This window comes from Eumetopias jubatus, unplaced genomic scaffold (genome assembly GCF_037043125.1).
Source record: "Eumetopias jubatus isolate StellerSeaLion01/CBP00866 unplaced genomic scaffold, mEumJub1_p1.0 scaffold_3, whole genome shotgun sequence".
Lineage (NCBI taxonomy): Eukaryota > Metazoa > Chordata > Mammalia > Carnivora > Otariidae > Eumetopias > Eumetopias jubatus.
Genome location: NW_028274809.1, coordinates 45711719 through 45725518, shown reverse-complemented (window position 1 = coordinate 45725518; position 13800 = coordinate 45711719). Strand labels below are relative to the sequence as shown.

The 13800-nt window shown below is 36.8% G+C and overlaps 1 protein-coding gene across 2 annotated transcripts in view; it reads left to right on the top strand.

The window, feature by feature from the left end:
* The window catches only part of COL3A1 (collagen type III alpha 1 chain), a 38889-nt gene that overhangs the window by 12065 nt on the left and 13024 nt on the right, over window positions 1-13800 (top strand). For both annotated transcript variants that reach the window (XM_028122817.2, XM_088022082.1), the window contains 27 exons: window positions 744-824; window positions 2632-2685; window positions 3117-3170; window positions 3955-4008; window positions 4643-4696; window positions 4863-4916; window positions 5562-5615; window positions 6044-6088; window positions 6227-6280; window positions 6878-6922; window positions 7526-7579; window positions 7958-8056; window positions 8588-8632; window positions 8789-8887; window positions 9090-9143; window positions 9233-9340; window positions 9564-9617; window positions 10228-10326; window positions 10621-10674; window positions 10898-10996; window positions 11356-11409; window positions 11524-11577; window positions 11899-11952; window positions 12504-12557; window positions 12882-12926; window positions 13506-13604; window positions 13692-13799. In XM_028122817.2, coding sequence (XP_027978618.1) covers window positions 744-824; window positions 2632-2685; window positions 3117-3170; window positions 3955-4008; window positions 4643-4696; window positions 4863-4916; window positions 5562-5615; window positions 6044-6088; window positions 6227-6280; window positions 6878-6922; window positions 7526-7579; window positions 7958-8056; window positions 8588-8632; window positions 8789-8887; window positions 9090-9143; window positions 9233-9340; window positions 9564-9617; window positions 10228-10326; window positions 10621-10674; window positions 10898-10996; window positions 11356-11409; window positions 11524-11577; window positions 11899-11952; window positions 12504-12557; window positions 12882-12926; window positions 13506-13604; window positions 13692-13799 — 1782 coding nt within the window. The remainder of the gene's footprint in view (window positions 1-743; window positions 825-2631; window positions 2686-3116; window positions 3171-3954; window positions 4009-4642; window positions 4697-4862; window positions 4917-5561; window positions 5616-6043; window positions 6089-6226; window positions 6281-6877; window positions 6923-7525; window positions 7580-7957; window positions 8057-8587; window positions 8633-8788; window positions 8888-9089; window positions 9144-9232; window positions 9341-9563; window positions 9618-10227; window positions 10327-10620; window positions 10675-10897; window positions 10997-11355; window positions 11410-11523; window positions 11578-11898; window positions 11953-12503; window positions 12558-12881; window positions 12927-13505; window positions 13605-13691; window position 13800) is intronic.

Genomic DNA, 13800 nt, shown 5'->3' with positions numbered 1-13800 from the left:
CATGGGGTTAGGAGAAATTAGAAGCCACATATCTACAAATCACTCTGAGTTTTAAAAAATGCTATTCAAAAATCAATTCAACAGAAAGCAAAGCATACCATCTAATTTATTCTTATCCTGGTACCAAACATAACCCACTTGTAGGCCTGGGATTCAAAACAAAATAATCTCCAAAGAAATCCGATAAGCACATGAGCTTTTCTATTATTCTTGTGCCTATTTTCTATGCGGATGCTTATTTGGAGGGTAAATTTGTTAGGCATATTAACCGGAAGCCAAGGAATACAAATTTCACTTTCATCATTAAATGTTCGTAAAGTAATTTGACTTTTCCATTTTTTTTTTCTGCTCAGCATGAGACGATCAGATTATATGATTTCAAGGCTCTTTCAGCTTCAAACAGTCCATGATCCTATGTTTCTAAAGCTGCGCGTATCCCTTAGAAATGATATTTTGAGTAAGATCATATAGGAAATAATTATTTGGGAATAACATTGCACAGAGTCAGTTGAAGGGGGTGTGTATTACATAAACAAGTATTTCTGTAGAGTATCTACTACCTGAAGCAACACAGAGACAGGATAAGCAAGATGATGAAATAATGCATATACCACATCTTCTGGCATGCAGAGACTCTCCGTCAGTGAGTGGTAGACGTTGCATGCACCTCTTCTAAATGCTTTTGGAAAGAACTATGACATATATATCAAAATGATCGTATCTATTTGGTCTCTTTGCTACAGAACTATTCTCCCCAGTTTGAGTCATATGACGTCAAGTCTGGAGTAGCAGGAGGAGGAATCGCGGGCTATCCTGGGCCAGCTGTATGTACAAGAGTTTCTCAGCATTCTAGAGCATGATGTAGTTTCCAATTTGTTAATTCTTGAATGGTGGTTTTCCTAGTAATATGGTATTATTACATACGCTTACAAAATAGCTTATTCTCCATTAAGGCTGGGAAAGCAAATGGTAGGATTATCATGATCTTTCTTATCCTAACTCCTCTTTTCCTCACCGCCTCTCATCTCACGCCTGTTCTGCCTCGCCTTCCTTCTTTATACAACCACCTATCCCAGGAGCCCACCTGCCTTCGTGCTTAGGTCTCACACCCATATATTCCCTAATTTTAACAAAAATTTGCTATCTTTCACTTCCATTTTTCCTCGTTCTCCCTAAGTTGTTCAGAATCTTCTTTTTTTATGTGCTTTCATCAATTAAGTGCTACTTGCTAGATGACAATCTGAGTGATGAATGTCCAATATTACAAGCTGCCCCACCTCAAACCCTGAAATCAAATACAAATATTTCCAGAATTTATTGAGTCTTTAAGTTTTCCTACTACAAATGCTAGCTATTCACATTGTACCCAAAAGGTTTCCCTTAATGTAAATGACCTAGAGTTTTGATAGAAGAAAATAGAAAAAAAAAATCACTGAAACCTGGGCAGCTGGGCATGATGCATGGTGTCCCATGTAAATGACCCTAATTGTAGACCAGGCTCTCGGGAGAAGCAATGTGGGGAAGATTATCGCTTCACTGCCAGTAACAGGTACGTAAGTGTAAAGGAAACATGACGCTGGATTCTCAGGGATTATGGAAGTTTGCCAACCAGATCATTAGACACCATATTTGTGACTTCCGAAACTAGAGAGAACAAAATTTAGCTTGTAGATCCAAATGGCCAGTTAAAGAAAGACCCTTAAAATTGATGTAAATTGTAAAAAGAGAATTTTACAAATCCCTAAAGTTTTCAAATCTCTAAAGATGTGATTTTTTTTCTTTTAAAGCCAGAAGGAAAATTATATTAACAATGTAAATATCTGGTCTTATGCAACTAGATTCAAATTATGAATCTTATTTTTCAATCCTATATACAGTTTTTACTAAAAAAAACAAAAACTAAAAAAACAAAACAAAACAAAAAACCCACTACTTAATATTCCAGAAAAGAGGTTACGAGAGAACATTTAATTACAAACTGTGATTTTATAAATTTGTTATCAGTATGTAGAAACAGCATGCTATAAAATGGAAGATTTTCTAGTGTAAGCTGTATTTCTAAGCAATGATAAATCAGTTGGTTCTAATTGTAATTTATCATCGTCCCATGTACGCTGATTTTCTTAAGCACATCTAAATCTTCATGTTAACATAACTCAGTGACATAATTAAGAATTTCTGGGTTGATTTACATCATTGTTTTTAGAAACTGGGATTAACAGTATGTAGATATTTTTCCACAGGAGTTTGGCTGGCAAGCAAAAAAATGCTTCTTCACCAGGACAAATATCATTCTAATTGCAGGGACTTTCATAGCATTTTGCGTGGTTTTTCCAGATTTTAAACCCCTTTTTATGGAGGGTTCAGGCTAACATTTTATAGCATTTACTAATAATTTGTATTGAGTCTGTGGGAATTCCATTTAGAGTGATGTTTTTGTAGTGAGATCTTTATTGTATATCTAATAAAATTAATCATATCTGTGAATAGTTACTACATAATGAGGCATGCTGTTCTCATTTATTTTTTAATGTCAGTATCATTTCTGAACAGAGGCATCTCTTTGATGCCTGAAAAAAGTGTATTTCAAATGCATCTATTTTGTATTTATCCTTTACATTTACATTCCAGGGTCCCCCTGGCCCTCCCGGTCCCCCTGGTACATCTGGTCATCCTGGCTCCCCGGTAAGTGTAGCCATTAGTGGTGCTTTCTTTTTCATGAATTTTATATAAATTGAGTTTACACAGATCTTGCTGTAATTTAGCCATTCCAACATGCATAATCCCAATTAAGGAGAGAAATCACACCCAAGAAAATTCAAAGATGGAAACAACTATTCATAGTGAAAACCTTGGTAAAATTAAACCATAGGCTTAATTTGCATGTGATACGGCTTCAAGTTCAAAACAATTCATTTTCAATGGAATAACGTGGATTAATGGAATAAATTTGCTTTATTCTGATCTGAAAAATTTTGGCTTCCGTGTTTATAAATTGGAATAAGATTTACTGATTGCATTCACAAATCCTGATTTCATGCTGTCTTCAAGAGGTAAATGCCTAATGTGAATATTACATTATTTTTAAAATATTTGCACATTATTCTACTCACTAGGGTTCTCCAGGATACCAAGGTCCCCCCGGTGAACCTGGGCAAGCTGGTCCAGCAGTAAGTAACAATTATATCTGTATTTAATATATTGACAATTCTATGTAGAAATCACTTTCATTTTCCAAAATATCATCATAGGTCCTATAATGTATAGATTGTTTATGCTCAAAATTTAAAATAATAAATAATATTTCTTATGATAATTGAACTGGTTTCAAAGATCTTTTGGACTCTTTAGTGGTTTAGATTTCCTAGAGACACTTGCTATTGAATCTAGGAATTCCCTGGCTAATTAGCCACCATCATAGTTCACCTCCTAGTGTGGATACAAATCTTCTTTCTCTTAAATATAGATTTAATTTTCCTGTAATCACTCAGTTCACCTGCATATCTGCTTTTCTAACATACAATTTTTAAAACTTAATTTAGTAGAAATAAGTATAATTTAACAGAGTCCTCCAAAAAAAACCCATGCTGTATAAACAAGCAAGTGAGGTGAAGTTAGTTCAATTTAATATTTCAAACTATTTGGAAATACCTGTATATTAAAAAATTCAATATCTCACAAAATGTAAAAGTGCCTATGGGTTTATGAATGCATATGATATAAAATATGGATACATGATATTTTTAATTCCTATTAAAAATAAGTTCATTAAACAGTGAAAACTAGATATAATACAAGCATAATATTAACTTAAGGTGTCATTTTTGTCATGAAAAATATTAAGAGTATTTTCTAAAAGGAGATTCCTTTCAGGAAAACACGTACTATATAACAATAAGTTGTTGTAAGAGAAAAACCTATAGATACATTTGTTTTTTATTTTCTTATTTTCAGGGCCCTCCAGGACCCCCTGGTGCTATAGGTCCATCTGGTCCTGCTGGAAAAGATGTAAGTCTTTAAAGATTGAATGGAGATATGGCAAAATCCAAGTTGGAATATACTGTATGCTAGGCTCACGGGAAAACCTTACCAAAAAAATCATTGCTATCCTAATGACATTTTAGCTCATATTAATTTTTGAATGTATAGTGTTTGTATAACTGTAAATACCATAATTTGAATTCCAGACTAACAAAACCCCTAAATGTCCTTCTTCACTGTCAAGAAGGTACACCCACTGAATAGATCACTTAACTGGAGGAGAAACAAGTAGCTTCTTTCTTCCTCTTGTAATGAAGAAATTGATATCAATACTTTATAAACTTGAAAACTTAAAAACACCTTTAATATTGTGTCCTTCTTCCTTTCTCATTTGATTTCCAATGGCAAATTCTTCTCAGTGGATTGAGAGAGCATCATAATATTTCAGTGAAGAGTGATGCCTGTGTTCATAAGTTCATATTGAGATGGGAGAAGTCCTCCCCATTCCTTCTACTAGGAAAGCTATTCTAACAACTAAATGTTTAGCCTACCATTTTCATGAGTCCTTGACAAGAAAAATGCAAAGTCATTAGTATGCTAACTAAGTGCAATGTGCTTTCTTTTCCACAATCACCTATGTATTTTTTATTTTTCCACCTAGGGAGAATCAGGGAGACCCGGACGACCTGGAGAGCGAGGATTGCCTGGACCTCCAGTAAGTCTTTGGCATCCAGTGAATTACATGGAGTAGTCATGATGATCTTAGCTTGAAAATTATTCTATAATTAAATTGAATAAACTTAAAAATGGAAGGCATTTTACAACTGGGCTGTGATTCTATTTGAAAATTCATTAATATCTGTTCTATTCCTTATTTTTAGGGTATAAAAGGTCCAGCTGGTATGCCTGGATTCCCTGGTATGAAAGGACATAGAGTAAGTAGGGTTTCTAGATTAACAAAAAGCTATTTCATTTGGCCATGTTTACTTGCCTAACCAATTTTATTGGGCAATTTGAGTATGTGCCAAAAACGGTTGATTTGATTTTTTAACAGTCAGTTGACTCTGTTGACCAAACCAACTAGTAATTTTACAGGTAGCAATTAGACTGATTTTAAATATGTGAAAAGGCTTGGGAAAAAATTATTTAATTTTCTTATCATCATCGCCAGAAAAAAATGAAAATGTGTTATTGAGAGCCATGCGTTATTCACTGGCTTAGTCAATGTGATTTGCAATTGAATCAAGCAACTTAGTCTATGCAAATCATTAGGTAGATTCCACCAACTGACCCCCAAATCTATCAATTTAATAGAAATAAAATCTGTGAAGGTCATATTTGCTATTGTTAAGGCAACTTCCTAATTGAACTAGATTGTACTTGCTAATTCAGATTTTTTATTATAAAATCAATGTCAAATGTCTTCAATCCATTTAAAAGAGTTTTAAATTATTCACATCAGTGTTGAAAATAGTACTATGTGGTAAAAACTAGTTATGAAAAATACAATGTAAAGTTCTCAACCATTCTGGATTGTTAACAGATCTTTAATATTTTTACTATTTTTATACGTTTCCTAGGGCTTTGATGGACGAAATGGAGAAAAGGGTGATACAGGTGCTCCGGGATTAAAGGTAAATCAAAACAAAAATCATATTTTCGTAAGTAAATTCCTTTAAATGTTATAGCTATATTTAAGATTTATACTTTGGGGCTTAACCTTTTCTGAAATTTACCTGAATTTTGCATTCCAGGAGCTAAATAACAGTAACTAATTCAGATGTTCTATTGGAGCTTCCATGAAAGCTGATAGCTTGAACTGTCTAGATTAGAAATGATTGTGCATCCCTGAGTAACTCACTGATTACTTCTGTTTCATCCTCAAGTTTTTAAGATGCAAAAATTGAGAATTATGGTAAATAAAATGCTACCGAAAATTTGATATTGCTAAAACATATCTTTTTCTTAGGTTCTATAATAGTCTTCATAATGTGCTGCATTTAAAAAACTATACATTCCTCTCTCTGTTCTACAAATGGTAACATATTTTACATGTTTCTAGGGTGAAAATGGCCTCCCAGGTGAAAATGGAGCCCCTGGACCCATGGTAATTATATTTCTTATGTAATTTTCAGTTTTAGTTTATTAACCTCCATCTAACCCAAAACTTGCCTTGCTCCTTCCCCAACTGTTCTTACACATGGCAAGGTTAAAGTAAGACCATTCCTTCAACTGTGTTCTGTAGGGTCCCAGAGGAGCTCCTGGTGAGAGAGGACGGCCAGGACTGCCAGGAGCCGCGGTGAGTCTTGCTACCAACACTGCATAGTTCCAGCCAGAATCCCAGATAAGGCTCTCATCCAGGTTTGCAGGCTGTGGCAATCGTCAGGAAAATCCTTCCTATGAAATAGCATTTAACGATGCCTCCATAAAACTGTAGCTATGACTGTAGGGAAACAAATAAGGGTTTATAGTTATTATCTCTTTTGAAAATTTTTTTAAGTGTTAACTTTGCATACGTTACTAGAACGATTAATTCACATTTAGTTCTGTTAAACACAGAACCCAGTTCTTCTACATCAGATCACCGCTGTATACATTGGAATTTTAACAATTTGACTCTAAAAATGTATTTTTAACAGATTTCAATACACTGGAGGAAAAGTCAACTCAATGGAGTCAGAATTTTAGTCAGGGGGCACCTGGGTGGCTCAGTAGGTTAAGCTTCTGCCTTTGGCTCAGGTCATGATCCCGGAGTCCTGGGATTGAGTTGCTCTCTCTCTCTCTCTCTTGCTCTCAAATAAATAAATAAAATCTTTAAAAAAAAAGAATTTTAGTCATTACTCGTGACTGACTTTTCAGAATTAAGAAGATATTTGAAACAAACTTCTCTTTTTAGGGGGCTCGAGGTAATGATGGTGCTCGCGGAAGCGATGGACAACCAGTAAGTAACTTTTTATCTAATCCTGAGTTGCTTCAGGGTAGTGATTGATTATGTGGTATGGAATGTTGTAATAATATGGATTATAGGCCTAAAACTCAACATTGTCCATAAACATTTCATTCAAACTTACACCAGGTCCATAAACTAAATCTAGACACAATCTAGAAACACTAAACCCATAAGTGAAATTCTGATACTCCTCATTACACTTGGCCAATTACTAACATCTGTATAGTGTTCACTATGTCAATTAATAACCAGTACCGGACATGGCAATTAAAAGTGCTCTGCAAAATAGATAATAATGTTACCTCCATTTTATAAACAAGAGTACAAGAGTTCAGGCTAAGTAAATTGCACAAATCACAGAATTTGTGGTGGAAGGCAGGGGGATCCTACCTTTCTAACTTTAGATTTTACTCTCTTGTATTTTGCCACATCGTTTCTCTACATAATATTCACCCATGGATGAAAAATACTATTTTATCTGCATAATTGTCTTCTGTATTGTGTATGTGCTAACTTATTATTTACTAGTTAGTGTTATGTTAGCTTCTGTTTACTTGATTAAGAGCTTTTGAAATTGTCTTTAATTTTTTTCAGGGTCCTCCTGGTCCCCCTGGAACTGCAGGATTCCCTGGTTCTCCTGGTGCTAAGGTAAACATGCATTTCTATAGAAGAATATAAAATAGATCTTGGAACAACAGAAAGTCATTGGATTGTTTCTTGAAAATAATATATATATTTTACCCATCAAGTAGATATCTTTTTACCTATCAGATCTTTAAAGCCTTATTTCTAATTCCCTGGCATTCAACTATTCTGATACCGCTTCGTCTTTTCCTAGTCTCTTTCTGAAAATCAGATCACATAATCACACACAGTTAGCCTTTTTCTGCGCCTACGTGATTCACGATTCTTCGCTTATGATAGAGCATATCATCATACTATTCCAGCCTTTGGGAGATGGGTTTAAACTAGCTTAGTGATTAGAAATGGCGAGAGACACTGAGTACTTAGGGCTTTCTACCTTAGGGTGAAGTTGGACCTGCTGGATCTCCTGGTTCAAGCGGCTCCCCTGGACAAAGAGGAGAACCTGGACCTCAGGGCCATGCTGGTGCTCCAGGTCCTCCTGTAAGTAGCAAATACTGCCATTGAGAAGTGTTGCTACACTTCTTTCATGAAAGCATACATTTTAATGTTGCTATCAACTGAAATATTTTTTGATAAAAAATCGTTGCTTGGTGCTCTGAAATGACTCTACTGTGATAAATACTGATTTGGTTAGCACTAAAATTCGTGGGTCTTGAGGTTTACCCTCTTCAAAATTTATGAATTTTGTGTTTATTTGACGAAGTGAAGTAGAGGATGGATAGTTATCTGATACTTCAAAGAATGTGTTCCAACTGATCACTGATCATAAAAATTCAGAGATGAAACAGGATTAAACACCTTTTCTATTTATTACTTAATAATTTAGACCAAGTGCATATTATCTTTAATGTATTTAGATAATGATAGTTCTTTTGCCTACATTTTATGTGTTGTGCTGTAGTTGGAGGAATCACTGAAGCTCTACAAAGCCCGACACGCATCAATAAATTTACTTTGCAAATGTATATTCACTAGTTACATTATTTTTACTAGGCTCTTTTCCCTTTCTAGGGCCCTCCTGGGAGCAATGGTAGTCCTGGTGGCAAAGGTGAAATGGTAAGTTGCCCTCACCACCCCCCCTCATTTCATCCACACCCCGATTATTGGCTTCCTTTGCATTTTGCATGACAATCCATTTGTGAAGTCTAAGTTAGCTCTTCAGCAAAGAGAGTTCAAGTTTAACTAATGTTAGTGTTCTTGGGCTATTTTTAGGGTCCTGCTGGCATTCCTGGAGCTCCTGGACTGATAGGAGCCCGGGGTCCTCCTGGACCACCTGGTACCAATGGTGCTCCTGGACAGCGAGGTGGTGCAGTAAGTTGCATATTTTTTCCCTAGTTGCCTGAAAGGTGTGGCTCAATTTCCACAACAGAAATATAAACAGCAGACTTTTTGCACTTGTTCATTTGATTTTATGTTGGTTTCCCTCTGGTTTTATCATTGGATCAGCAGTTGCCACTGCTGATTTTGTTAGTCTGTACTCCCTGTTTTTAAACCAACATTTTATTTCATTTAGGGTGAACCTGGTAAAAATGGTGCCAAAGGAGAGCCAGGGCCACGCGGTGAACGTGTAAGTGTTACCCCAACAGAATGGGTTATTCTTTATTTCCGCTGAAAATTTTGCAACCAAATGTATCCCTTTATTGGCATCCTTTTTAGGGGGAAGCCGGTTCTCCAGGTATTCCAGGACCTAAAGGTGAAGATGGCAAAGATGGTTCGCCTGGAGAACCTGGTGCAAACGGACTTCCAGGAGCTGCAGGAGAAAGGGTACGTTTCCCATAGGCATCTCCAAGGAGAACAGTTATCACTTTCATCTACACAGAACTTGACCTTCAGGGTGAGGAAACCATGCTTTTTCTTAAGCTAAGTACTCAATCCCAAATGTGTTTCGGGGGCATTGTATAACATGAGAACATCTCTGTTGTCACTCAGAAATTATGAAAAAATTTTCATGCTCTGGGCTGAAACGTTTGCCTTTCACTATTTCCAGGGTGTGCCTGGGTTCCGAGGGCCTGCTGGAGCCAACGGCCTTCCAGGAGAAAAGGTAGGTAACTTTAATTTCTATTTTTGTAAATGCTGGTACTACAAATAGTTATATTCTTCCACACAGTTTCCCATTAACTAAAACCTAAATATCTGAAGGAAATATATTGGAGTTTAAAAATAATAATAATTCCCAGTACACAACAATGATTCTAGCCCCTGCTCAGTCTTTCTAGCTTTGCAACTAAAGCAAGTCACTTGTCACTTAACTTCTATGAGAATTCATTAACTTATGTGTCAATAGAGAATTATTTATTTCAGCATCATTGCAAGAATAAAGTCAATTAAAATGCCCAAAAGTTCTTTGAAAACTCTAAAGTACTACCCAAATATGATTTTATATCATCAAAGATATTTGACTTTATATGCACTGAAGTATATCGTGATACCCCCTGAATATTGCTGACATGTGATGTTCATCAAAGTTGCCTCAAAACACTCCCAATATGATAATCCGAGCTAATAGATAACAGTGATTTTATGGCATGTCAGCAGCATACCAACTCTCTTTAAGAGACAAAAGGAAGTTTTCTAATTGTAACCTAAAGGTGATCAATGTCTAGGTCAATGAAGGTTCTTCTACAACTTTGTTGATTTATTTCACCTTGTAGGGTCCCTCTGGGGAACGTGGTGGTCCTGGCCCCGCAGGGCCCAGAGGAGCTCCTGGAGAACCTGGCCGAGATGGTGTCCCTGGAGGTCCAGGAATGAGGGTATCGAGAAACGCTTGCTTGACACTGCCATTTAGTAAGAAGAAGGGCAAATAAAGGAGGATCAAAGACAACTCAAAGCAGACTATACTTTTACAGCCTCCAAACAAAACAAAATACTCTTAAGATCACTTAAGATTAGAATTGATTGAAGAAAAACAGAATACTTGACTGAGACATAGACAGGAAAATGTGCGCAAATAAAAGGCTACCTATGAAATCTCAAAATTTTACAGATACATATATATATTTAATTATCATTTTAAATCACCTGACTGACTGACTTCTTCAATTTAGGGTATGCCCGGAAGCCCAGGAGGGCCAGGCAGCGATGGAAAACCAGGGCCTCCCGTATGTACATTTTTAACATCTCACTTTATAGCCCAGTGAATAATGGAATGCACAATTTGGCCTAGCGTTGATGCATATTGTAGAACCTATATATATATATATAGACACACACACTCACACACATATATACATATATGTGTGTGTCTATATATATATATATATATTGCATATTTTGATGAGATCTTTATCAAACCCCTGTTAATGTAATTTTTTTTCTCATTAGGGAAGTCAAGGAGAAAGTGGTCGACCAGGTCCTCCAGGCCCATCTGGTCCCCGAGGTCAGCCTGGTGTCATGGGTTTCCCTGGTCCTAAAGGAAATGATGTGAGTTCCTTCCTTTATTTCGTCAATAAATATTTGACAGAAGCCTTTTCTTTTCCATATGTGAGTTCAGAGACGGCCAAAATTTGATCTCCACTTCAAAGCACAGTAGAATATATGAAAATCAAAATACCACGTGAGACAGGGAGTTGTTGTTGTTTGGGTTTTTTGGGTTTTTGTTTTTTGGGGGCGGGGAGTTCTGGGGCAAGAGTGGCAAACTTTATGAAAAGCTAGTTCTAGAAAGTAGTTTTGGGTTGTGGATGCATGTATGTGTGTGTGGAAGAGGCAGATCAAAACCATCAGGGAATAAGACACTGAATGATTTCCTTTTGAGAATTAGTAAATACTGGCTACTTCTTTAGGGTGCACCTGGCAAGAATGGAGAACGAGGTGGCCCTGGAGGTCCTGGCCCTCAGGTACACAGCTTTCATTAACTTATTTCCAGCTTTCTATAGATGCATTCATTTCCGGCCTATGGCTTCTATTATCTCCGTTATCTCTGTTTCCCTAACTGCTTTTGTTTTTTTTAGGGTCCTGCTGGAAAGAATGGTGAAACTGGACCTCAGGGTCCCCCAGGACCTACTGTAAGTTTGCTCACATAACTTGGAGATGGAAGTCAGTGGGAGTGGGGCAGAGGAAAGACTTTGGGAATCGTAGTTACGTCATCATAGTTCACCAAAGCGGTTGTGAAGCATGGTTACTTAGCTAGCTAAGTGCTGACTAGTTAGAAGTAAAGACTATATTGTCCATGTCTCCGTTGCATCAGTTCTGTAGGCCAGACTCTGCCTTCCTTCACATCACTAAGTTTTCAACTAAGCAATGAGCCTGTTGAAATGAAAACTGTGTGGACTAAATAGGGAAGGATGTTTTATAACAGAACATCTCATTATATTTTTCTACATTAGGGGCCAGGTGGTGACAAAGGAGACCCAGGACCCCCTGGTCCACAAGGATTGCAAGTAAGAACTTCTTATTTAAATATCACTGGGTTTCTGCTTCTACTAGACAATTCAGTCTTACCCTTGAGAGTTGTATTTGTTGAGCTAATTGAGTTCAATTTTCTTGTGACACTACTAAATTATAATTAATCTTAAGCTTAAAATTTGTGGGTCTGTCTTCCACCTTGAAATAAAATGACAGGCAATGCCAATAGACATTGCTATTCCAGAATGAGTGCATTAGTCATTTTTTAAATTCAGCATGCAAAATTTTTGATGCTTATATGTATTTTTATTATAATATAAATCCACATAGCTAAATCCATTTTACCATATTCATCGATTTATTTTTATATACAGCAACAGAAAAACTAGAGGAAGTAAAACATTAAGTTTGGAAGATATGATTGTCACATCTCTGTCACTGGATTTTGAGAGCCACAAATTTTCTAGTCTTAAAAAAGACTACTGGGACCAGTTTGAATACCTTGCAGAAACATACATGTGAGAAGCTTTCCTGTAAGCAGTGTTTGAAATGATTACACAATCCAAATACGATCTTTTTTTTGTAGGGTTTGCCTGGAACCAGTGGACCTCCAGGAGAAAATGGAAAACCTGGTGAACCAGTAAGTTGCATGCCCTTTTTTTAAAAAACTCAGAAACCAAAAGAATAAAACGTAATCATTTATTGGTTATTAACTTTTGCATTTTCTCATGCATGGTTTCTGAGTTTTAGCACTTAGTTTTTAAATATTCAATAACAAAACAGAGAAAAATTATTCAATCATAGGTATTACATGGAAAGTTTCAATTTTACCATAAAATAAAGAGTACATAGCTCAAGATTGAACAAATTGTACAAAATGCAAAGAAGTCAAATGTGTTATTTTGCTTATATTCCTATAATATGCATTCTGATAGAGACCTAACATATAATGCCAATCTTCTAGGGTCCAAAGGGTGAATCTGGTTCACCTGGAACTCCAGGAGGCAAGGTAAATATTTCCATTTATTTTCTAATTTCTTCAGCATCTTATAGAGCAATTGACTAGTGATTCAGTTTTAGTATATCAAACCAAAATTGTCTTTCTTTAGAAGCACAACATTGCAACTATTTGGTGAATACACTTAGGGTAACTCAAGACATTTTAGTAGATAAGATGTGCTTCATCTGGAAAATCACATCTTCTGACATGAAAAAATACTACAGAAGCAACTATGGGCCTGCAATTGCAAAAGACAAATCTTTCCAGGGCATTGATTCTGCATAGGAAAACTGTGTTGGTAGAAAACCTTAAAAAAAAAAAAAATGCCCTCGTGAATAAAATAATAACAGTGTCAGAGGCAGCTTATCAGACCAGGTATCAAAGTTTCCTCCTTTACACTGACTCTTTTTCTGTTTCCATCTCACTCCGTTGATCAAATGTGTTTTATAAACTACCGACATTTCCAAATTGTTCAAAAATATAAATTCCCCCAGTGACCCGCATCAAAATGAATACAATTTCGCGTGTTTTTGTTTTGTTTTTAGCCTTGGGTTGGCTAACAGGGCTATTCCGTATTCCTACCCCCAGGGTGATTCGGGAGCCCCGGGCGAACGAGGACCTCCGGGAGCCGTGGGGCCCGCGGGACCGAGAGGTGGAGCCGGCCCCCCTGGTCCCGAAGGAGGAAAGGTAACTCCGCACAGTTCAGTTCACCTAGATTTTACAAAATGCACTCCATTTCCTTCTGGAGGTTTACTATTTGTCCTTTAACTTCAGGGCGCTGCTGGACCCCCTGGGCCACCTGGGTCTGCTGGGACTCCTGGTCTGCAAGGGATGCCTGGGGAAAGAGGAGGTCCTGGAGGCCCCGGGCCAAAGGGTGACAAGG